Genomic DNA, 22705 nt, shown 5'->3' on the forward strand with positions numbered 1-22705 from the left:
CTCGTCCGTCCGTCCGCCTGCGCTGCTTACAGGCCGATCAGGTCGTCATCCTCGTCCCAGCCCTTGCGCCTGCTCACGACAATCTTCTCGGCGCCCTTGCCGTTCGACTCGGCGTTGAGCAGCTCCTTGAGCTGCGCCTCCGTCACCTTCTGCCGCAGCTGGCCCCTCTGCGCAAGCGAGATGAGCCGGTCCTCAATCTCCGTGGCCCGCTTCTCCTTGACGAGCCGGATGCGGCCCAGTCGGTCGGCCGCCTCGGGGTGCAGGATCTGGCTGAGCATGTGCTGCCGGGCCTCCATCTGCTGCTGCCTGCCGTCCGATTTCATTGTCAGATACATCGTTCGGGTCTACGTCTAGGACCACGGAGGGCGGGATGGTGGGTGATACTTTTGCTTTTGGGGTTCATCGTCGACGCTGCCGGGGCCAATACCGGCGCCGGCGCCCTGCGCCCTGAGCTGGGCGAGACGAGCCTGCCGGATCTGTCGAGGGTCAGCGCTGCCCTGCTGCCACGGACTGTGCCTCTTTGCGTATGCGGACCTGCTCGAGTTCGGAATCGGCCATGGTGGTGCTGGTATACGTCGATACCGTGCGATGTCTGACGTGAAGGCTGCGGGGCACTCGCTAGTACTTGTAGGCGGTTCCGCTGTGGCAAAGTATAGGTAGGTAAAGCATACAGTAATTACAGTACGTACTTAAGAAAGTACGGACACATGTACTCCGTACTGTACAGAATATAAGTACTTACTTAATATACTGTGCTTACTTAATTATGCACTGTACTCGTAGTGGTTGTACTAGTGTCGCTGCAGGGGTGTGCCTGCGTGCCGGCGCATCACGTGAGTCGCCTCTCGCCATCAACCCGGACCTTCACTTCATCAAGCCCAACACCCTGCACATTCTCAGCAACGTCTTTGCTGCGGGACGATAAGCATCCTACCGGCCTTTGGCTCGTTGCCGTCGTCGCATATCACTTGCAGATCACTTGCAGCAGCGTCGCGTCAGGTTCAATCGGCTCAAATTCATACTGTACACGCCATGGCTATGCTACTATGTAATGCGGTGTCGAGGTAAATCATCTCTTGCCTCACCCCCCCTCCATGTCCCTCCCCCATCCCACTCGGTCGGTCCATGGTAATGGCTTCTGTGCACGTTACGTGTCGTACGCGTGCGGCAAAGTCCGGTACCGAAAGGAGGCGTCGCTCGGTATGGACGTCTCCTCGATCGGGACGTACGAGTTGAGCCTCTCGATGGCCTGCGAGTGCTTCGCCTTGATCATATCCGCCATCAACACGTTCATGCGAAGATCGAGTCCCAACTTCCGACCCCGACGCAAGAAGTAGCCGTTGAGATACTCGACATCTGTCGGGAGACCATGGTCGATGCGCCTGACCAGCTGGCTCGGCTGCGAGCGCTTGGCCACTATTCTGCCGTGCATGAGCTTGTGGATGCCCTTGCCGCGGAGGTAGTCCTGCATGATGGAGGATCCTTCAATCTCGGGCATGTTTTCCACGACGGTGATGATCTCGGCCAGGAGATTGTGCATCATCCGCTGCGCCGGGCGGTTCTGCAGCAGCCCCTCGTAGGGGATTTCGAGCAAGACGCAGACGGGTTCGACGACGGAGTCGAAGATGACGGACGGCAGCTTGAATCGTAGCCACTGGTCGTACGAGGTCAAGGATGAATGGAGGTCGGCGGCTTCCTGCATTGTTCGGACAAAGTTGGACCGCCTCTCGATCTTGCGCGGTGCCTGACGCTTTCTTGCGCTCGCCGCGAGCTCGCCGTGCGCGAGCTTCGTCTCCCCGCCTCTGAGCTGCTTGACGGAATCGTAGGTGCGGTTGAAAACAAGACGATGGCTCATGTGGCCTAGGAGAAAGTTTGGACTCGCCTCGGCGGACCCGTCGAAAATCTTTCTCCTCACATCCTCGAGGACGCCGAGGCCGTCGTTCATGAGACATATCGTCGTGTCTTCGCTCAATCGATTCTTGACCGACCGAATGGCCGCCGCGGCTTCCTGTCCCCTTCCCGTCACGACCAGACGCTCGATGGGAGAGTCGTCGGCTTCCTTGGCGAAGACCCGAGGGAGGGCCAGGTTCGGCTCCAGCTTGCAGGTGGCACGCCGGCCGCCGCCGCCGCCGCCGGACCTTGGCCGTTGGACATTGCGATATTTATTCGACACATTGTCCCGCCAGCCGAGCATCTCGACCGAGTCGTAGACGCCCGACAAGGCGTGGGCGATGAACTTGGATCGTTCGTCCTCGCCGAGAATGTGAATCTTGTGCACCGTCGGCGACTTGGCGGCTTCGGGCGGCAGCAGGACCGACGGTACGTAGAACCGAGGAGCCGAGCGCGACTTGACAGGGGCATGGTCGGAAGGTCGTGCTCCTGCCCAGGGCCGCCGGGTGTTTGTCGCATCGTCGGCGAGCATCGGCTCGCGCAACTCTGCTCGGCCGGAGCTGGTCGCGACCGTGCCGTAGCGCCGCCGCTGTCGGGCCACCCGGCCGGTGGTCAGGCTATCTAGGGTCCATCGACAATGGCTGTGAAGTATTCGTGCGGATAACCGCAGCGGACTTGAGTCGGCCACCTTGACGACTGACGACGGCCGAGCGCTGTGAGGAAGGCAGCGCGTTCGGCAAGCTCGTTGCGGTGTACGGCAGGGAAATCACCGGCCAGCTCGGCGCATGAGAACGAGGATGACGATGAGGATGCGGTGCGGCCGGCGGTGGATGCGGAGAGTTTGATTTTCGACGCCAAGATGCTGAGAATGGTTCGGCAAGGGGTTGAATGCGTGCGAGTGTCGTTGGCAGATACCGTCAGCATCGACGGCACTTGTTGCTGCTTGAGGCCTAGCAAATTTCAGACCATGCACTGTGACAAAGTCACGTGTTTCGCCACGGGACAACCACAAACAATGAGAGGAGTTTGCTGACATAATCGCCATCCAACTCGTCCATTGTGCTCAGCTCCACGAAGAATTACAAGTACCACCTCCTACGGTGTACCGTATTTGCAGAATAAGTAACAGTAATTATTACTCCGTACCGTACAGCTATATCTCCCCTTGACTAATGACTTGTACATCTACTGTACACTTCAGTAGACATGCAAACAATTACATTCACTTTCAAGCACGCGCAGTCTGGTCTGGCCAGGGCAGAACCAGAACGACGAAGCTTGGTTTTCTTAAGCCTCTAGCCATGTGGCTCGTTCTGAGCTGATGCACCAAGTAAAATCTCGTCACTGATGTATTTGTACTCTTTATCCAATGCTATACGAGCTGCGTCCCAGTAATGTCTAACGATGAACGGTCCAAGAACACAAACCCCTCGGCACTCTCACGGGGGGATTCAACCAATGTTATTTATGGCCTGTCAAATTTGTGGGAATTTTTGCTTCACCTCTATTTACAGCAGCGAACTGCGTTCTTGGCATCGAAATTTGCCGTCTTTGTGCTCGTCATCGTTCCTGCGGTCCACCTCAACCCCCCGCGTGATGCGTCCTTTAACCATCCAGCAATGGCAAGAAAGACTCTTGGCCCTCCAAAGGCGGCCCAATACTGCTGCGAGGAGAAACCACGAATACAGGGTGTGGGATTGCTCGTGGCATGCAGAAATGCTCAAATACAGAGTCTAGCTCCTGATCGGGGAGATCGATTCACCCCCTAGAGGGACGACTGCGTTGCGAAGAGGTGGCAATGATCAAGTCACCAAAATGACTACAAACATGAAAAAACACAGCCCTCTCGGCCTGCTTCGGTTCAATCCGTGGTTGTTTTGTGGTTCACCTCTCCCATGGACAGAGGAGATGTGGTGGCACTCGATAGATCATGTGGTGTTCTCTTCACGTGCAACTTTCGACATAGTGTCACGGCTTCGGAGAGTCTCCGAATGGTGTCCAATCTTCCTGGCGAGGCTTTATTCGTACGGTGGTGGCAAATGCCGAGACGGCAATTGATCAGCGACGGCGTGTCGGCTAAGCTCGCTCGTCCTCCTGCATAGTGCGACGAAGCGCTCCCTTCCAAACCGATCCTGGTCATCTGCCGTGTCTGTCTAGCTGGCTGCAGAGCTTGGTAACCACTTCTCGGGTCCTCCAGCCGGATGTGAGCGATGCTACTCTCTCGTTTTGATTTAGGAGCCTGGCGAATGACAATATTATTCCGCCACGGCATGGCTGACGCTGCAGTCGTCATCCTACTAGACCTCGTCCAATCTCGCCTCGAGTCTCTAGCTTAAATCAAACGATCCCTTCCACACCACCTTCAACGAGGGTGCCAACATGGTAGTCGGCGTGACGGAAGCCGACTCGGCGTTGCCAGACATGTTGATGCTTCCATCCCTGTCGTCGAGACCCAAGTCAAGAGAGCTGCCCCCCCGCCCCCCTTCAAGCAGGCGCTCCAGCTACCGAAGCTTTCCTCTCACTAGCTGTATGAGAAATTCCAAGTAGGCTGCCATACATTGGCGTATCGATCAACGTGCGGGGAAAGACCATGGGGTTGAAATGAGAATGCTGCCATTGAAATTAGAGAAGCGGCAGCCGACACGGTTTTATTGATGGCAAACTGTCGCGCAACGGCCCGCTTGATTCTGTTTTCCTGATGCTGTTTGACACAGACTCATATCATGCATTTCTGTTGCCGCTTCTCCGTTGCCGCTTCTCCGTTCCCATTTCTTTTCTCTCCTGCTGCAGCTTACCTCGGAGTGAGGTTGAGTGGCGACTTGCTCTGCACTCCATCATCACCCACATCGGGTGGGGTGCAAGGGGCTCTGTCATGCACGACGCAATGGGTATGGATAGCTTTGCGTTTCTTTCGATTTTTTTGCCCTTTGCACTTTCGTGGAGCACACCCATACTGAGCGCGATTGGAGAATCACCGTCGTCCTTGGACGATGTCGACACCCGGCACAAGAGGGCGCAACCTGAACCGCGAGGGGGGAGTCGTTGCTCCTTCATAACCTACGAGAGGGCCACAACGACCAACAACACCAGGAGGGCTTTTCTGCGAAAATGGAGTCGGGTCATCGGAGTCTGCCTGTGCTTTCCGTGAATGCCAACAATTCCCGCGCTATGGCAGGCACACCTTTGTCATGCTGGCGTGGCAATCGAAAATACCGTGTTGAGGATGCGTGCTTGTTTTATCTGGACGATGCATAGACGGTCCTTGATGGTCAAACCCCGACGGCGGATGCAACCAACGGGAAGGGGTCTGTTGCCGCCGTGACATCGCCGAGCACAAGCCGGCGCTGCACCAAGGCAGCGTGGCTGCCCATCACCGGTGGCGTTCCACGCAACCACCTCACTGGCGAATGCCACGAGCCTGTAGAGACACCTTCTTCTCTCGAGGGTACGGCAGGTACAGGGTGCATTATAAGTCGTCGTGCCGCCTGGAGAGCCCCTCTCCCGAGTCGTGGCAGGACAGGCCGGTTCGAGATGCTCTGCTTCGTGAAACGGCTGCTCGCCCGGCTTGTGGATGGCATCTCTCGGGTGGGACGTCCCGGCAAGCGACGACTCTACGTTGCCGTCTACGACGTCGGCTTCACCCAAAGTCGGACAAACTCGGGCATCGATCCGGCGACCGAATGCCCCATCAGACACATGAATGCTCCTCGTGCCCAGTATCACTGGGATCTGATGGTAGGGCCCAAGAAGGAAAGGCGAGAACCGGTGGCCGGGCTCCGCTTTCGTGTCTCCTTCAGCAAGACTCGAGGGTGGTTCTATACGGAAAAGACGGTGACCGACGTCCGGACGCCGTACAAGATGCTCGTCCGCCTGCTCGTCGGCAAGATTGAAGACATGGATCGACTGGTGACGATGACGAGAACGACGCCGATTCCGCAAAACGATCCGTACTTTCGCAGCTACGACTGGGTCGCCACAGTCTTGGAGAGGGTGGATGCGGACGGCACCGTCGTGGGCGATGCTGTTCTCGACTGGGAGACGATTGAGATGACGGCCAGACGCTTCATCGAGACGAAGGCGCTGCAGGGACGATTTGGCAGAGAAGCCTTGGGTCTGCCACAGCCAATGTGGTCGATGCTCGAGGACAGGGAGGTTCTTCCTTAGATGCTCGGTGGTTCTGCTCGACGTTGGCTGCATGCGACAGAAGACTGTTTATGCTGTCCACAGCGCGGCCGGACAGGCTGGATGGGAACGATAAGGAAGCCGCCCTGCGTGGAGAATGAATTGACCTGACTGATGCCGGATGGATTGCGGTATTTTGCGGCACCAGTGCCTATGATGCTAAATATTGGTAGTGAAATCCATTGCTCACCTGTCCTGTATTAGTAGAAGACGTGAACGGACGACTCGGCCCAGCCAACGAACAGGATTTGACAGGCGGAATGTTGAGGTTGCATTCCATGTGCCCTTTGAAGGGCAGAGGAGGATGATTTGTTGCGTCAGTATCGAGGTGCCTTGGGCAGCACTACAAGTGCGTTATAGCGCTGCGGAACAGGCCCGTAATACGCTGCAGAGCGCAGTGTGACCGACACAGAAGCCTCAGGTGTTCCTTGTTACGGGTGCGACAGTGTTACGGACCTCTTGCGTGTGAGCTACATAAGCTTCAGAGGTACTTATTTACAGGCGCGACAGCAGTATGGACGGAATACTTTTTCCATATTCCGAACTTCACATCATGGTACGTACCTACCTCCTTCCTCATACTCGGCCGGGTCGACGATTCTGCACTTGTTCGAAAACTCTGCCTTTCTTCCATCACCTGGCGGCTTGTGTCGTTTACTGTCCTCGCCGTCTGCGGGCTCGGATTGGCTATCATTCCTCTCTCGATTGCAACACCGTACGGCCTCGCCGAGATACGTCCATGGGTCGGTCCATCGAGAGGAGCAAAACCGGTTATGATCGAGATGGGCGACCTCCCGAGTACCTCGAAATTGGAACCGAGACGGCCTGCTCTTCAGAAGACGAAACCCATGACCAAATAATGACGACTCCTCTGCCCTCGGGTCGTTCTGTAGCGCATGACAATCTCCAGAGTTGCACCGCCTTATCTCGAAGCTGCTGCATGAAGAAAATCAACTGGTGACACGGCGCGAACGTCATTGTTCCGAAATCAGAACGTCCCGCTGCCTGTCGACGCTGGGCGATGTCCCGAATAGACTCGAGCCTGCAGTCGGCACGATGACCTATCCATGCCTCCCCCCGGACTACCGCCGCCCCCAGGTTTGCCCAGAGGTACTCGCCATTTCCCTCAGATGACAGGGGCAGAACAGGGGGCCCGGAGAAGGTGGACAGGACCTGGCCAGTTCGCCACCAGCTTATGGGATTGGTTCCTTGAAGATAAGAGCTGATGCGCCCGAGTGTCTCGACCATGATCCATCAGCCATGCTCGACGGACGATGGTGCACATCCCTACAGGGGTCAGCAGTCCCCTCCGGCGTTGAGTCGGTTCTGGGGGCTCCATCAGCCCGGCTTATCCCCCTCTCCAACAAGCCCACACTGAAGCTCACACTGTTCCCCAGGCGACATCTACGGACGACTGACAGGGGCGGCCATCTTCGACTGGATCAACGGCTCTCAAGGAAATGCAAGTACCTTGTCAGTTCAGTCCAACTTTGACCGTGCAGTGGTCACGGTAGGCCAATGGAGAGACACGAATACGTGACACGAGCCAAACCCGTTGTTACGAATGCAACAGCCCGTCCCATGCCGTCCCCCGCAGCGACTGTTTGCCGCCTCGTGTTCACAATTCATTCATTGTACGTGGAGGAAACAAGCAGATGCGACGCCGACCATCAGTCTGCATCTCCGGAACAGACAGCAGGCGACCACGACAGAGCAAGCCCGGCATCGCCCGTCAGAATTTGACCTTGACCACCGTTGGCTCTCTTCTTTGGTGCTTCGCTTGTCACCAGCTGTCGCTGCCTCATCCCCTCTCGCCCCTGCCGTTGACCTCGGCATCTTGCCCATGCCACTTGTCCATGCGCTTTTGTCTACAGCATGCACTTTTGCTGATGCATCCCATCTTTCATCCGCTTACCTACACCCACTACGATCCACACACTCTCTCTCAAGGCACCTCGACCTCATCCTCTTAACAAAATGCACCTGCTCATCTTCGCCCTCTCCATGCCCGCCGCCCTCCATCTTGACTCTGTTTCTGGTTCAAATAAATATCTTGTCCCGTGTCAAACCCTTCAACATCCGCAACTTTCTCCACCGTTCTTCTCGCACTCTCTCACATCATACCAGCTCGCCACAAAGTCCTCCAGTACTCCGTCACCATGGTTCTCGTGGTATTTCCCTTGACAGGCTGCAAAATGTGCAGAATCCAAGGCGTCAAGGCATGAAATCCCGCACATTCTTTCCTTTTCACTTCCTCTCGTGACTGACCTCCATCAGTGTGATGGAACCCAACCGGTCTGCCACAAGTGCAAAATCGCCAATGTTGCATGTACCGACTTTGTGCGCCGGGGAATGTCATCCTCCGTGAAGCACCAGTACATGCCCAGTGATAAAGAAGAAGGCGAGGTCAAGTCGAGCATGGAGATGCCCGCCCCACGTCGCGCTGTGGGAGCTGTAGCACCGGGCAGCTCCTCGAACGAGTCCGTGGGTTCAGCTTCATCAGGTGGTTCACCAATCTCTCCGAACCTTGCTGGCCTCTCGGTCGATGACCTGGCACAAGGTAACTTAATCCACAGGAACCCCATGGTCGAGTGCAAGGTTCGTGAAGACATCTGACAATTGCGCGGTCTCGTCAACAACGTTCCAATCCTGACGAGACAGACGCCTGCCTCCCATTTTCAGCATGCTCTGAACACCTCGGCCTCAGCGTCGATGGGCGACTGGCTGGCGATGGGTCTTGCGCCTAGTAGGGATGCGCTTTCAAGACATGCTCTGGATTTTCCTGCCGCAGAGCGTGCGCTTCACGATGGGGCCACGGACAAGCACAACTCCACGCCAGCTGCCTTGCCCCTCACGTTCGTGGAGAACGTTTCGGCCAAAGATGCTGACATGTGCGCGTGGAGCGTGCGCGTCGATGGCGCCGTCCAGTATGTCAAGGAGAGAGGTCCGGGCCAGCTCAAGATGAAGGCAGGCCTCGACTTCTTCATCAGTGTTCGAACGCAGATGGTATGGCCCACACCTCCACAAAGCCGGCGGATTCCATAGCTCACGAGATGCACCAGATCCTCCGCTCGCTCACCACCGGCAAGGCACCCAGCCTGGAGTTGGACTGGTGGACCGCGAGCACCGACAGCAACCAGCACGCCCAACATTTTCACAAGCTCTCCCTGCGCGCGGCGGAGACGAAGAACGAGGTCGTGCGCCTTCTTGAATGCGGCCAGACGCCACATTCGATGGATGTGATGCAAAGGATGATGCGCCAGTGCCAGGAGCTCGATGAAAAGATTGCCGGGATGCTGCGCGAGCTGCCGACATGTTTTCGGTGGAGGACGGTCGGTTGGGAGGAATTCGACGGCCATCGCGGATATGCCAACGCCGAGGTGTTCCCGGGGCGCGTTGACAAGTACGCCGACATGATTGTGGCCAACACGTGGAACGTGATGCGGTGCACGCGCCTCATGTTGGCCTCGCTCATGGTGCGAGCGACGGCCTGGCTCGTCTGGCCAGCCGACTACCATATGAGTGCCAGCTACGAGTCGAGCGCAAAGTTGAGCACCGAGCTGCTGGCTGACATCGTGGCCTCGGTACCCTATCATCTGGGTTGGCCGGCCAAGAATGAGAGCGTCTGCGGCGAGGCGCAGCTGTCGAGCTTCGCGCGCGGTGAGGGCGCGGCGGAGAAGGGTCTCGCATGCTACCTGCTGCTGTGGCCGTTGGCATTTATCCAGGGCCAAGACTTTTTGACGAGCGCGCAACGGGCCTGGATCAAGGGTCGACTCCGGCACATCGGGTACAAGATGGGGGTTCGGTACGCCATCATGCTCTCACAGGTGCCGTGGTGCCGCCCGTTTCCTAACTGTAAAGTTGCATTGGGTCGCTGACGAGATGGACCACAGCTGGACGTGCGAGCGCCTTCGATGCTCGTCCAACGGGACCGGCTGATGAGTTGCCGGTCTAATGGCTTCGACGATGTCGGCCAGTTCGTGCGAAGCCAAGAGATGGCATCACAAATTCCTTTTGACACGTGCATCGACGGCGGTGATTGGCAAGAGGTTACTCGCGGAATGAGAAGAAATCGCCAGCTGGAGGAGCTGAGGCGGCGCGTCGTGGAGGTGCCTGGAGCCGTCGACGAAGCGACCGTCAATCTCTGGCTCGAGCTCTGATGCATTCTTCTGCAGTATGCCTTTCATGGTGTTGGCGTTTGGGTCCGAGTGGCCGAGAGAGAGGCTTGCGACGAGAGGTTACTGAACTAGGGCCTCGGCATTTCGACACGGATGCCGGGAGGATGACTGCTCAATGACAACCACGAACGCCAAACACAGTACTCGATCGCCTACTACAACAGCGAGTAGGTATGAATATAGTTGGGTAGGTAATAGTTGGTGGCGATTGCCTACAGCCAAAGTTACCGGGCTGGAGTCTGGCAGTACGGCGAGTTCTGACGGGGAGTCCGAAGACCACAGCTATCGGCTGCTTGTCTACCGCAAGGTAGTACAGTACAGCAACATGGATGGTGGCATGATGGGCAAAATTGTGCGCTTTTAGGATTGTGTTCTACAAATATGCGTCTGCGAGTGTCGTAATTCGTTATTGGGGCATCATATCCTTGCTCCGAGAGTGACGCAGGCTGCGGAGGATATTTACGACAAGCCAATGACTGATGCCATCACTGTGGCTCTTGACTCTAGACCCTTGATGACCGGTTCGTCCGCCGATGAAATGGCAAGAAAAAAAGCAAGGCGAAAAGAATGGAGAGTAAGACAACGGGGCTGATTCAAGCACAGGGGGCGACAGCATCAGGGCGAAATGGTGAAGAGCGCTAGAAGGCGCTACAAGCAGCATACAAGAGCGCTAGAAAGCCGCCGGAATACCGATCGCTACAGGTGCACAACAGGCGCGGGGTTGTAGCCGGCGTTGTAGGTGGCGCAACCAATGAGGGCTCCGCCAGCCGACGACAATGGAGTCTCAATGGGAACCACAAGTGGCAGAGGCTGCGGACAACAGGGCCGGGAAACAACAATGCGGACGGACGTGCCATTGTGTTGACCGTGTCCCTCCAGGGGCTGCGGGTAGTATAAGAGGATGAAGAAAGGGCAAACGAAGGAGCACGGACGAGTGGGCTGGCCTCGCAAAGTCGTACTGACGCGTAATTGTATGACATACGAACAAGTCAGTCACTTTGACGCATACCAGCACTCGTACCCATACGGCCAGCTCTTTTCCTCCAGACTCTCATGCTCTGGTATGGGCCGGTCGACTGATGCAAACGGCCTGGATCCTTTGCCGCGCTCCGTCGGCCCCGAGGTAGAGCGACAGGCCGTTGGGGTCGCCTTCCGTCCACTCAACATCCTCATCGTCGGCGCCGGCATCGCCGGGCCTGCCGTCGCTTTCTGGCTCGCCCGTCTAGGGCACTCCTGTACCGTCGTTGAACGTGCGCCGGGTTTGCGAACCGGCGGACAGCAGATCGACTTGCGCGACCAGGGTATCGACGCCGCACGGCGCATGGGCATCTTGGAAGAGGTGCGCAGGTGCGGCGTCGACGAGCGGGGCGCGCTGTTCGTCGACGCCTCTGGCCAGCCGCGCGCCTTCATTCCCCGGAGCCCGCCCGGTCAGACGCAGACGATCTCGAGTGAGTTCCAGCTCATGCGTGGGTCGCTATGCCGCCTGCTCTTCGAGGCGAGTGCGCGACAGAAAGGCCGTGTCGTCTACCGCTTCGGCGTTGTTGTGGAGTCCTTCGATGACCGGCCGACGGGCGTCCGGGTTGGCCTCTCGGACGGCTCCGTCGCCACCTACGACCTGCTCGTCGGCGCCGACGGGCTCGGCTCGGGCATTCGAAAGCGCATGCTCGCGCAGCATGGCATCGAGGACGAGTATCGCTCCACCGGTGCCTTTTGCTGCTACTTTGGTCTGCGACGTCGACGAGGGCCGACGCCAGCCGGGCACGGATCGTCCGATGCCCCGCTCCGGTGCAAATCCGGGCGCGAGACCGGGCCCCAGTCCGGCTCCATCGGCGCCGGGTGGAGCTCCGATGCCGCCGCCAACGTCGCGACCATCTGCCACATGCCGCGGGCGCGCTTCGCCATGACGCGCTGGCACACGGCCACCCGCGGTCAAGCCTACCTCTTCACCATGGCGCACGCGACTCAGATGCGAGCGGCCCTCGGCTCGGCCGACACGGGTCGCAAGAAGGCTGCATTCGCCCGAGCCTTCGCCGACGGCGCCTGGCAGGTACCGCACCTGCTGCGCACCATGCACGCCGCCGCCGACGACGACTTCCACGCTGCCGAGCTCGTCCAGGCGACGGCCGGTTGCTGGGCCCGCGGCCGGGTCGTCCTCCTCGGCGATGCCGGCTACGCGCCCTCGCCCTTCTCCGCCATGGGCACCAGCCTCGCCCTCGTGGGCGCCTACGTGCTCGCCGGCGAGATAGCTCGACGGCCGACTGACCTCCCCGCCGCCGCCGTGGCCTACGCCGAGAACTTGCGTCCTCTTGTCGACGGCGTCCAGCACCTACCGCCCGGCGTGCCGGATATTGGCTTCCCTGCCACCGATGCCGCCGTTCGTCGCTTTCACCTGCTCGTCTGGCTGCTGAGCCTCGTCCTCCGCCTCGTCCTTGCCCTGCGCGTAGATCTGGCCATGGCCGCACTGCGGAGGGTCGTGCCGGGCGGGCGGAAAGGAGCCTGGCTCTTGCCCGACTATCCTGAGCTCGATCAAGTCGAGCCATGGAAGAGGAGAGGGGATGGCACGAAGACATAGACGGCAGCAAGGGTGCACGCTGCAGGAGCACGTCGGCGGCCTACGGTGAACTGCGAATAGCTGCATTGTCCGACTGCGAGGGTGTCATGCAGTCCATGGGTCGACCAACCACACGGCGTTTAGGGGCGTGTCCGCACGCCCCGGGGCCGGCCGAGGCTCGGTCGGAGGGTGGTGGGGCGGTGCGCGGTGCGAGCCGGCCGGAGCGGCAATGCACTTCCAAATTAGGCAAATATGAATGCAAATCCTCCCCTCGCCATGCCGCGTCGTCTTCATCCCCATCTATCTTTGTCGTCATGTGCCAGTTTAGTACACCTACGCAGGAGGCCGTCGTTCTTGGTGGTAGCAAACGTGAAACGATGGCCTACCTCGGCCACTGGCCACCAACAAGAGCTCGTCTCCTTATCTGCCCGTCCGTCACCACCCTGACGTTTGTCGGTTGCTCCCTGCACATGGATGCAAGCTGCCCCGTGTCCAGCGTCGCAGTATCGTTGGCATGGCTGCATCTCCGCACGCACCCGTCGCGTGTCCCGGTCGGAAACCCCTGGTCCATTGGCTACCACCATTTGAGCCGGCCTCGTATATGCAGGCGTGGCACTGCCCAACGCTTGCCGTGGGAAATGACAGAGTCTACCGTACGCGTGTGTCAATGTCAAGATTTGTAGGTGAAGCTCTGCCGGACGGCTTCCTATCTATCCGAGATGAGTTCACTGGTTGCGACGAACCCTGTGCAGGATTACGCGTACCGGGAATGGAGCTGTAGCCACCCAGCGTCACGGCAAACGCGCTGCTGCCGGAGTATTAACCTGGCCCGCTCGGTCAATTCAACTTCATCTCGTTATTGGCTGTGATATAAGTGCAGTAGTACCATGAGACGTCAACCACCATCGTGGAATTGCACACCATCACGTACACAAACATCCGCATATTCGCATGTTCGCATGCGCTATCCTTGCACCTACATGCCAAGTACGTCTGCATTTTGAAATCTCCGCCTATTTCCGCCAGAAGGTTTGTTTCAATTGCTCGTATAGCTGGCTAGCGAGACTCTCATACGGTGTTGTGAGACGAACGCGTCCTCTCCTCTCCTCATCACCCCATCTCCGCCCACCACTCATGCTTTGCACGTGAACATGCAACAAGCTTAGCGTTGGCCCAAATTATGACAATGCAAACTGCCGAATGTCGAACGTCGAGACGGCATCACCATGCATTCGGATCCCTTCGACGTGCAACCGGATGCAATACGTCAAGTTGTCGGGTACGTCTCCAAAAAAATATAAACGAGTGTGTGACATGATACCCCCTTGGTTCTGGTGCGAATAGCCGGTATTCAAAACGTAATGGAACGTAGATGCCGCCCAACAACATGATCAAAATAGGCTGGATACCGGCATATTCGATGCCTATCATCACAAGGAATCCTGGTTCCCTCGGGTTGTTCATCTACTCACTCAGTTGCAACGTGCTTCTACGATGAACCAAAGAAAGGCGCGGGCATCAACGTGTAATCCACCCATCTCCGCATCTGTACACTCCGCTACGCATGCGTGGGTTGATGCCCTTGCCTCATTGTCTGCAAGTAAACTCATAGTATTGCTTCCGCAGGTGCCCATAGTAGGCTAATACAAAGCAAAAACCCGTATGTAGGCTCGGTAGTACAAGAAATTATTGTGCTATGAAAACTCGGGAATTTCATCCATGTCAATACAGACTATGCTTATCGTTGATGCCAATACGGACTAGACCTTGTTTGAAATTTCGCCGCAGATAATGAGGCGAGTACTTTCATATTCTTCATAACAACATTACATCATGGTAGGTCATGAATACACATGACGAACCCTAGTACGACAGGACGAAGCCGCCGAAGCTTCTCCCATATCCCACGTGGAAGGCGGCCATTCGTCTGATGATGTACTAGTGGTGGTAGTCGTGAGGCAAGCTCCCATGCAATTTGTCTCGCTTTTATGCTTTACTACGAGTACTATTTTCTTCGCGTATTCATGGTTCAGGGGGCATGACACCATATTCATACCGCGAAGGTGCAGGTTGCTCGACATTATAGGAACCACGATACGGCATGACATAACCATCCTCCACCCGCGAACCTGCAGCCTTGAAGCCTAGATGGCTGGAGTTAAACCTCGAATTTGATTTCGGGTACACACTCTGGGTGTCACAGGATTCATCAGCAGCCAACGAGGACACCTGAGCCCTGCAAGGTAGGTGGGAGAAACGGCATGAGGTGACCGTACATAGACCCATGGCGATGTCCTACTAGAATCCCCCGCTGCGGAGGTGCAGATCATGGCTGTCCATCTTCCGTCATGATAGTGGGCAGTGACCACTGACATGGCATCGACGTATAATGGCTGACACATATCGCGGCGGCGGCCAGAGAGCTTCAAGTCCACATTATTTTGGCTGCCAGTCTGTCCTGATCCGCAAACAAAGGCCAGATTTTCCTCAGATGACAGGGATCGGTACCGCATCGATATCGCAACGCTGTTCATCTCCCGCGGGACAATGGTAAGAGAACAATACCGTCAATATGACCATGGCCATCCAACCACGTGAACGCATGCATGTAGAGAATGGAAGCAAGAGTACTGGCCGGTCACCAAGGTCGGTCCGTCTCTGTAGGTAAAGGGCAGTCCGTTATTCCATCATGCATACCTTGTCACGCGTCAGAATCCCCTCCAGAGCAACCATGACCTTCCTGACACCTGTCCTGTCGATCCCGTTGGGCGCCCGGCCGTAAACGGACTCGGCAAAGAGGCGCAGCTGGATGGGAAATTGATACTCGCCGTACCGCTGCACCATGTCGTCTTCGGTCACGGCCTTGTCCAGGTGGTACCACTGTGCCGACGTGAGGCCGAGAGCCTCGCAATCGCGCTTCTTGCTCTCGTTCCACCAACGCGGCAGCAGGTCGGCGCGACATTGGACTCGGCCGAGGAAGCGGCGGAAGCCCTGCAGACCGTCGGCCGCGCCTCCGTAGATGCTGTCGGCGTCGGCCTTGCCGCCGAGGTTGCGCATGTCCTCGATGCGCAGCCTGTATGCGTCGATGAGCAGCCGGTATACGTCCATCTTTGGCCGGTTGTGAAGCCAGGTGCGGCTGTCGAGAGCGGCATAAGGGAAGGGGATGCCCTGTTCCAGCCCCTGTCGCGGCGACAGGTTGACGGCTCGGATTGCCGTGATGCTCGCCAGCTTGCTGCAGCTCTTCTTGTGCACCTTCCAGTCCGCCTTTTGGCAGACGCGTGAGCAGTACACGGTCGAGAAGCACTTGGCGCATCGCTTGAGCCTGACCTCTGGCGGTGCCTTGTCGCAGCTGGCACACGCCGGAAGTGTCAAGATGTGATCGCAGGCGGTGGCGGTCATGCACTCTGTGCACACGAGAGACATGGCAGACGACGGAGCAGAATGCGAAGGCGAAGAGATGAACCGGATTGGCAATGGCTAGGGTTGATGGAAAGGGAGAGGCATGCGATCCACAGACGGCGACGAAGGTGTTGTATGATGAATAGGGGAGATGACGCCGTCCATGCATCAAGTCAATCAACGATGGGAATGCAATTTCTCCGAAGTCGTATGTGATGGCAAGGTGGCAGGTGCGGTGATGTGACCACAGTTCCCCCGTCATGCTGCACGGGCCAGCGGTGCAGGCATTGGCTAGACAGTCGACTCTTCCTTTGCCTGGCCAACGCGGAGAGGAAGAGTCAAGATCTCTCCATTCATGCCCTGGTACGGGAATCCGCCATCTGCATGGCACTGTGTAGTTGGCAATTGCGAAAAGAATGACATCGACGTCGGGAGCTCTCGCGTTTCTTCGTTGGTGACCAGTTACCGATGCCGATGATGACGCTTCCGGAGAGGCGGCCTGTAGGGACATGTTGGGCAGCAAGACGGAGAGTTGCCGAACCGATGAATTTCAGATCGACGAGAACCCGCCAAACGGGACGCAAGTCGTGGCGATGCCAGGACTATCGCCGCCTCGTCTCGTGGACGATGAGCGCTACGACCCCGTCCGCACCCAGTTTAGATGATCCCCTTTCGGCACTTTGCACATCGGGTTCGGCGCGCGTGCAGCTACGCATATGCAACGCATGCACGGCTAGGTCCGTCCAGCGCGGGGTGGGGTGTTTCAAACCGACAGGGTCGTTGGATCGGAAGTGTTTGGGTTTCGAACCACCGACAGCATCATTGGCCACATCTCTGCAGCCCTTGGAGATGGGAGAAGGCACCCGAACAGTGGCATGTCGGCGATGTGACAGGTCGATCTGGAGCGTCTCGACGGCTTGGCTGCGCGAATTCAAATCTGCATGGATGCAAAAGGTGGCAATCCAGTCGAGGACCGACCGCCCTTTTCGCCCGCACAGCGTTGTCCCGTCGAGCGGAGGATTCTGTTGAGCAGAGAGGTGCTTGACTGCTTTCTCCCCGGTGGTTGGAAGGCATTGGAGAGCAATTAAAGGTTCGTCGTCCACAAGCAAGGGCGTTCACTCTTGTGAGGCATCAAACGCATAGCCCCTGCATCGACGCTCGCGGCTTCGACGAACTGCCATTCGGATCCTCCAGATATCTTGACGTGGACGTGTCCATGTGAAACTCTGTGATGTCGGTTCGGCAACTTGGGGGCAAAGTTGTCAAGGAGGGTTGACGGAAATGGCTCGTCATGGACCGTTGAGAGCCAAACTGACGTTGGCTGGGACTCGACGGACCATAAGTACGCAAGTTGTAACGGGTGGGTCCGCGGCCACTCCAGTGACGTCCGGCTTCTAGGCTCACCAAACCCGATAAAGTCATATCTTCACTAGCGGCATATCTCAATAATCTATCGTCAAGACTCTGCATCGCTCGAAATCAGAGCCGGCGGCGAGAAGAGTTCCGACGTTGCATCTCCATCGCAGCGTCACAACTCGCCGAAAAGCACGCCAAATGGCGGACGTGAAAGACTTGACAAGAGACATCGACCGGCTGGACGGCCAACTCGACAAGCTCGACGATGCGTTGCAGCCGCTCCTGACGGGCCTCGAGGAGCGTGCCTCTCAACTGCCGCTCCTGGACAAGGCCAAGTTCTTTTCACTCACCGCGTACTCCATCGAGTCTCTGCTCTTCTGTGCGTCTACGCCTTTTACTTTGCTCCGGCGAGAGAGCGACCTGCTGACTCTCCACGCGACGCAGCCGCCCTCAAGCTGCAGGGCGTCGACGCGCAGAACCATGCCGTCTTCACCGAGCTCAAGCGCGTGCAGCAGTACTTTGCCAAGATCAAGGCGATAGAGGAGCCGGAGCCGACGGCGCAGCGGACGACATCCGTCAACCGCGAGGGCGCTGCGCGGGTGTTGAAGGCTGGCCTGGTAGTGCCCCCCCTCCGCACCGTGTCCCTGTGCTGTCGTGACGGACCGTTGCTGACACATTCCCTTTCCAGTCGGACAACAAGGCGCTGAGCAGCAAGCTCGCAGAGAAGATTGCCGAAGAGCGCGCCAAAGCACTCTTGAAGTCTGTCGACGCCAGGAAGCGGCCCTCGGACGGCGTAGTGCCGCCCGCATCGGTCGGCGAGGCCCAGACGAGCAAGAAGCAGAAGCACGAGAGGAAAGACAAGAAGAATCAAAAACGCAACAAGCGGCAAGGCTAGCTCTCGCCACTTTCATGTCTCCCGGCTTGGGACTCAACACCGAGCGCCCGTGGCCTCGCAAGACGATGAAGGGCCGTTTTCGGGATACGTTCAGGTGACACGGAACGCAAATGCATGCAACGGCGTATGGCGCATCTTCTGCTGCTTTGCAGGGAATATACAGTAATTTGGAACAGTACACTTATTAAAAATAGATTGCCCCCAGTCCAGACGACTGGACGACGGGAAATGGGATATGGGAAATGGCAGCTGGAGGATGTGCAGGCGGGGTGGGCGGGCTTCAATTGAAGGACGAGATTTGTGCAGTTCAATTTATCCAACCGCCTCGAACTCTTCTTACTGAACTCGTAACGCAAAAAAAAACACAAGAAAAAAAAACAAGCACCTCCGATATCTTCCAATTATTTTCTTGTCAGCTCGTCATGAACACCTGACAACCGCAATACTCCTCCATCATGGGAGACTATTCAATGAAATCGACAGATGTTAAACAAGGCAACTCCTCCACCTACCGATACAAATCTCGAGACAAATCGTCGCTGGTATATCGTCCGTGCCTGCACTAAGTTGTGTGTCAGAGAATGATTCGTCTCGTCGCAGAGTCCCTGCCCGTCCTCGTCCTGCCCGATTCTCTGGTCCTTTTTGACCCAAATTGTCGAGATGGGGAATTGGGGGAGACGGGATGACTGACTGCCTAAATTGGCAGTTGGGGGATTTGGAGTCTCATCATGGATGGCGGACGGGCACACACCCATCGCCGAACAACCGACGACGGCACCGAGACCCACAATCTCTCGTCGCCTGGCCGAGACATGGTGGTTGCTCCCATGGCTCCGTGCTAGGACGAGGGACATGCTGCCACCGCTGCTTCCTTCATTGGTCGCCACCCCGTACCGTCCTCCTCCACAGCCTCCTGTTTCGTCGACGGCACTTTGGCCTGTGTGTGCCTCTGCTTCTCCCGTTTCTGGCTCCGAGGTGGAAGGATGGCGGCGAAGAGGCGGGCGCGGAGAGTTCCTTCTGGCTCGTAGGGAATGGCAGTCACCTGAACCGGGATGGATATCTGTTCGACGGGTGGAACGGCAGGCCTGTTCAGCTGGTCGAGGGTCGACGAGGGGATCTCGGCCGTGTAGTGATGCACGTGGTCCCTGTCCGGCGAGGAGAACAAGACCTGGGGCTGCAGCGAGCCGCACCTGTCAGCAGAGTTTGAAGGGGTCATATCGAGGTCGGAGGCGGCAGCGTACGAAAAAGGTGAGGGGCCCAATCTCGTACTGTCCCGTGTCGGCCTGATGCAAGGCTGCTATGTATTGGTGCTGCGCCACGGCGATGAGGAGCGCGACTATGTACGGGTCATGGTGCGGATCCTTGGGCGTGATGCTTTTCAACCTGAGCTTGAAGAGAGAGATGGCAATGTTGCGTGCCCGCCGCTCGAGCATGTTGGGGCTCAGGACGTCGGATCGCAAGGCCATGAGGCGAGCGTGGTCGGCAAAGGCGACGACGGGCGCCGCGCCCGGGACGGGCCTGTCGGAATCACCCCGGGGAAGGAGAAGGACGCATTTGAGGATGGCACGGCTGCGTCCGTTGAAGTAGAAGCGGACGTCTTTTCTGCAGAGGAGGGCGCACCGTCAGAGAGAGCACCCCGAGAAGGCTCGCGAGGAGGAGCAGAGGGATGAGGCGGACCGATCAATGAACGGATCATTCGAATCTGCCAGGAGGCCTAGGATGCTGATGGCACGATCGGCCATGCGCCAGTTTTCCTGCGTACGCGTGTTGTTGTGCTGGGGGGCGGTGCCGTCTCCGGTGCCGTTCGATGACGTCGACGTCGGCGGCCCAGCAGCGGGAGCAGCGTCGCTGAAGGAGCATCGCAACAGCTCGAGCTGTCGGTTGGTCCAAAACAAGGGCGTCACGAATATCTTTTCTCGGCAGTGCGTGAGGGCAAGCTGTCTGATGGAGAGAACGGGAGAGAAATTGGGCGAAGTCTGCGGCGGCGGTGATGCCATGACCGTCGAATCTTACATCACTTGGACCTTGCTCTGCTTGCTTGGAGTTGGGGTGTTGCTCAGGAATCAAACTTGACCCACCAGTGACCGATCAGAGGGAGCGCAGTGCTGGGGTTAATGAACGTGGAGTACGGCCGGCAGGGGAAGATACTGCACACGGAGTGCTGTAAGTATAGGTGTACTGTAAGTACTCGTAGGTGTACCCGGTACTGTACTTGTGGGTGTAGTACCGCGTACTGTACTTGTAGGTGTACCGCGTAAGTACTGCAATAGGTGTACTTACTTGCGGTGCAGGGTATTGCTCATAATACCTCCATGTACATGGAAATAGAGCGCAGCAAGTACAACTACAAACGACTAGGTACATGCACTTTGTATACGAAGCGCAAGTGCTGTAGGGAGTATTACTGGCTCTGCAGTACCGGATACCGCTGATGACGGGACAGCCTTGTTCCATCCACTGCAAGGTTCCCGCCCGCATACCACTGCGGCGTCAGCGTTCCCATGATTGTCCGCATTTGCTTGGTCTGGTGGTCTGCCGGGTCTTTTGTTGCTTCTGGGAATAGCATTGACGTCCGTCTGTTCAAGGACCAGGTCGTGCAAGTACGGAGCATTCCGCAACGACTCGTACCTAGCCGAAGAGCCCGTAGCCGCTCCGAACCTTTCCGTAACTCGCCGCAAGAGTAAGTACATGTACCTATCCATCCGTACCACCCGAGTCTCTACCCAGCTGTACTGTACACTATACCTCCCCATGAACAACATTTTAATAATGATTACCGTACAACGCACTGTACATGCAAGTACGGAGTACATGGGCGCGGTATCCGTAATACTTGGGTACATGAATTTGTGTGTATTGCACCCTGCAATGAGTACAACTTTGCCTAGTCTCGCCACGCAAAAAGAGGATGCAAGAAAGAGCAAGCATACAGTGGCAAGGACCCAAGTGCAAAGGAAAGCTTGCTGGGGAGATGAATGTTCCGGCGCCTGAGAAAGTATACATTTTTCACCGTACAATATCCATCCCGGCAACACGTGGGCGGAGTACTCCGTACAGTTGCGGTTCATGTGCCTGCACTTGAGTACAAGTACCTGTAGTATTTACTTGCACTCTACGGAGTACCAGTAACTACAGTTCATGTGCTTCCAGTTACTCCAACTGTGCTGTGCTGTAAAACTCCGTAATCACGTCCTACATGTACCTGTACTCCGTACCTGGAATCGTCAAGTACGAAATTCGGGGTATTACATGCACATACAGATTCAGTGCACCGTGTAATACTCCGTACCACGTCCTAGACTTTATGACTTTTATTACTTCAGCCTGCCTGCAACTGCCACACCCCTCGCCCCCTGGGACCCCACACCTCGCATGCAAATTGCGGCACTCTCATTGGCTGGCAGATTCCTGACTCCTCTGGTAGCCTCGTCAAAGCTTCCGAGACGCCAGCCCGAATCTCTTCCGTCAACTCCTCACCTGCTAAACAGCCTGTCCCTTCGCTCGTCCACCACCGCATACCCAGCATACCCATCGCCTACCACCACCACCACCGCCGCCGTCATGCCTCGTCAACGCTCCGTCGGCCGTGCCCCCAGCCGTCCCACCGCTGCCGCCGCACCCGCCCCTCAGCAGCACCGGCCGGCGACCACCATGGCCGCACCGCCCACCCACGCCGCGCCTCCCCAGCAGATGGCCCCGGCGCCCGTCCAGTCCGCCGGCCCGGGTCTCTTCGGCCAGATGGCCAGCACCGCCGCGTACGTCCTTCTTGCTCCGTTTCCCCCCTGCCCTCCTTCGTGTCCAGCTCCGAGCCTCGGCGTGCGCCCGCAAACCTGCTCGTCAAAACCGTCTCAAGGTTTGTCGGAGCGGGTGCGGAAACGCTCGAACCTTGTGGCGCGCGCTTGGCTTTGCCGTCGCGGTAGAGGGAAGGAATCGTGAGGCTAATACGCCTTCAGCGGTGTCGCCATCGGTTCTTCGGTCGGCCACGCCATCGGCGGCTTGTTCAGCGGCGGCTCCTCGGCCGAGGCCGCGCCCCAACAGCCCGTCCAGGCGCAGGCGGCCCAGCCGCAGCAGCAGTACGGCAACAACTGCCAGGGTGCGGCCCAGCAGTTTACCAAGTGCTTGGACGACAACGGCGGCAACATGCAAATCTGCAACTGGTACCTCGAGCAGCTCAAGGCATGCCAGGCCGCCGCCGCTCCGTACTAAGCCCCCCGCCACGAGGAGCCGTCTTTCGCAAACATGTCGAGCGAGTTG

At 57.5% G+C, this 22705-nt stretch overlaps 9 protein-coding genes across 9 annotated transcripts; 5 read left to right on the forward strand and 4 right to left on the reverse strand.

The window, feature by feature from the left end:
• Positions 1–26: 26 nt before the first annotated feature.
• On the reverse strand, positions 27–558 carry DCS_00962 (putative programed cell death protein; the record flags this gene model as incomplete). The annotated part of the gene is made up of 3 exons (XM_040798297.1): positions 27–306; positions 385–476; positions 535–558. 3 exons carry the CDS (start codon positions 556–558, stop codon positions 27–29), a joined length of 396 nt encoding a protein of 131 aa, XP_040659180.1.
• Positions 559–1147: 589 nt separating this feature from the next.
• Positions 1148–2948, reverse strand: DCS_00963 (2-dehydropantoate 2-reductase; the record flags this gene model as incomplete). The annotated part of the gene is made up of 3 exons (XM_040798298.1): positions 1148–2603; positions 2661–2840; positions 2905–2948. The coding sequence occupies 3 exons, from the start codon at positions 2946–2948 to the stop codon at positions 1148–1150; spliced, it is 1680 nt and encodes a 559-aa protein (XP_040659181.1).
• Positions 2949–5421: 2473 nt separating this feature from the next.
• On the forward strand, positions 5422–6054 carry DCS_00964 (uncharacterized protein; the record flags this gene model as incomplete). The annotated part of the gene is made up of 1 exon (XM_040798299.1): positions 5422–6054. One exon carries the CDS (start codon positions 5422–5424, stop codon positions 6052–6054), a length of 633 nt encoding a protein of 210 aa, XP_040659182.1.
• A 2370-nt stretch (positions 6055–8424) lies between these two features.
• DCS_00965 (uncharacterized protein) lies at positions 8425–10232 on the forward strand (the record flags this gene model as incomplete). The annotated part of the gene is made up of 4 exons (XM_040798300.1): positions 8425–8670; positions 8734–9078; positions 9135–9899; positions 9966–10232. 4 exons carry the CDS (start codon positions 8425–8427, stop codon positions 10230–10232), a joined length of 1623 nt encoding a protein of 540 aa, XP_040659183.1.
• Positions 10233–11223: 991 nt separating this feature from the next.
• Positions 11224–12822, forward strand: DCS_00966 (uncharacterized protein; the record flags this gene model as incomplete). The annotated part of the gene is made up of 1 exon (XM_040798301.1): positions 11224–12822. The coding sequence occupies one exon, from the start codon at positions 11224–11226 to the stop codon at positions 12820–12822; it is 1599 nt and encodes a 532-aa protein (XP_040659184.1).
• A 2001-nt stretch (positions 12823–14823) lies between these two features.
• DCS_00967 (MYND domain protein) lies at positions 14824–16224 on the reverse strand (the record flags this gene model as incomplete). The annotated part of the gene is made up of 2 exons (XM_040798302.1): positions 14824–14991; positions 15499–16224. 2 exons carry the CDS (start codon positions 16222–16224, stop codon positions 14824–14826), a joined length of 894 nt encoding a protein of 297 aa, XP_040659185.1.
• A 1530-nt stretch (positions 16225–17754) lies between these two features.
• DCS_00968 (Sas10/Utp3/C1D family protein) lies at positions 17755–18451 on the forward strand (the record flags this gene model as incomplete). The annotated part of the gene is made up of 3 exons (XM_040798303.1): positions 17755–17935; positions 18001–18173; positions 18245–18451. 3 exons carry the CDS (start codon positions 17755–17757, stop codon positions 18449–18451), a joined length of 561 nt encoding a protein of 186 aa, XP_040659186.1.
• Positions 18452–19289: 838 nt separating this feature from the next.
• Positions 19290–20448, reverse strand: DCS_00969 (uncharacterized protein; the record flags this gene model as incomplete). The annotated part of the gene is made up of 3 exons (XM_040798304.1): positions 19290–19625; positions 19693–20053; positions 20129–20448. 3 exons carry the CDS (start codon positions 20446–20448, stop codon positions 19290–19292), a joined length of 1017 nt encoding a protein of 338 aa, XP_040659187.1.
• Positions 20449–21647: 1199 nt separating this feature from the next.
• DCS_00970 (CHCH domain protein) lies at positions 21648–22657 on the forward strand (the record flags this gene model as incomplete). Its single annotated transcript, XM_040798305.1, has 3 exons — positions 21648–21679; positions 21775–22206; positions 22405–22657. 3 exons carry the CDS (start codon positions 21648–21650, stop codon positions 22655–22657), a joined length of 717 nt encoding a protein of 238 aa, XP_040659188.1.
• Positions 22658–22705: the final 48 nt, after the last annotated feature.

The sequence above is a fragment of the Drechmeria coniospora genome, chromosome 01 (genome assembly GCF_001625195.1).
Source record: "Drechmeria coniospora strain ARSEF 6962 chromosome 01, whole genome shotgun sequence".
Taxonomy (NCBI): Eukaryota; Fungi; Ascomycota; class Sordariomycetes; order Hypocreales; family Ophiocordycipitaceae; genus Drechmeria; species Drechmeria coniospora.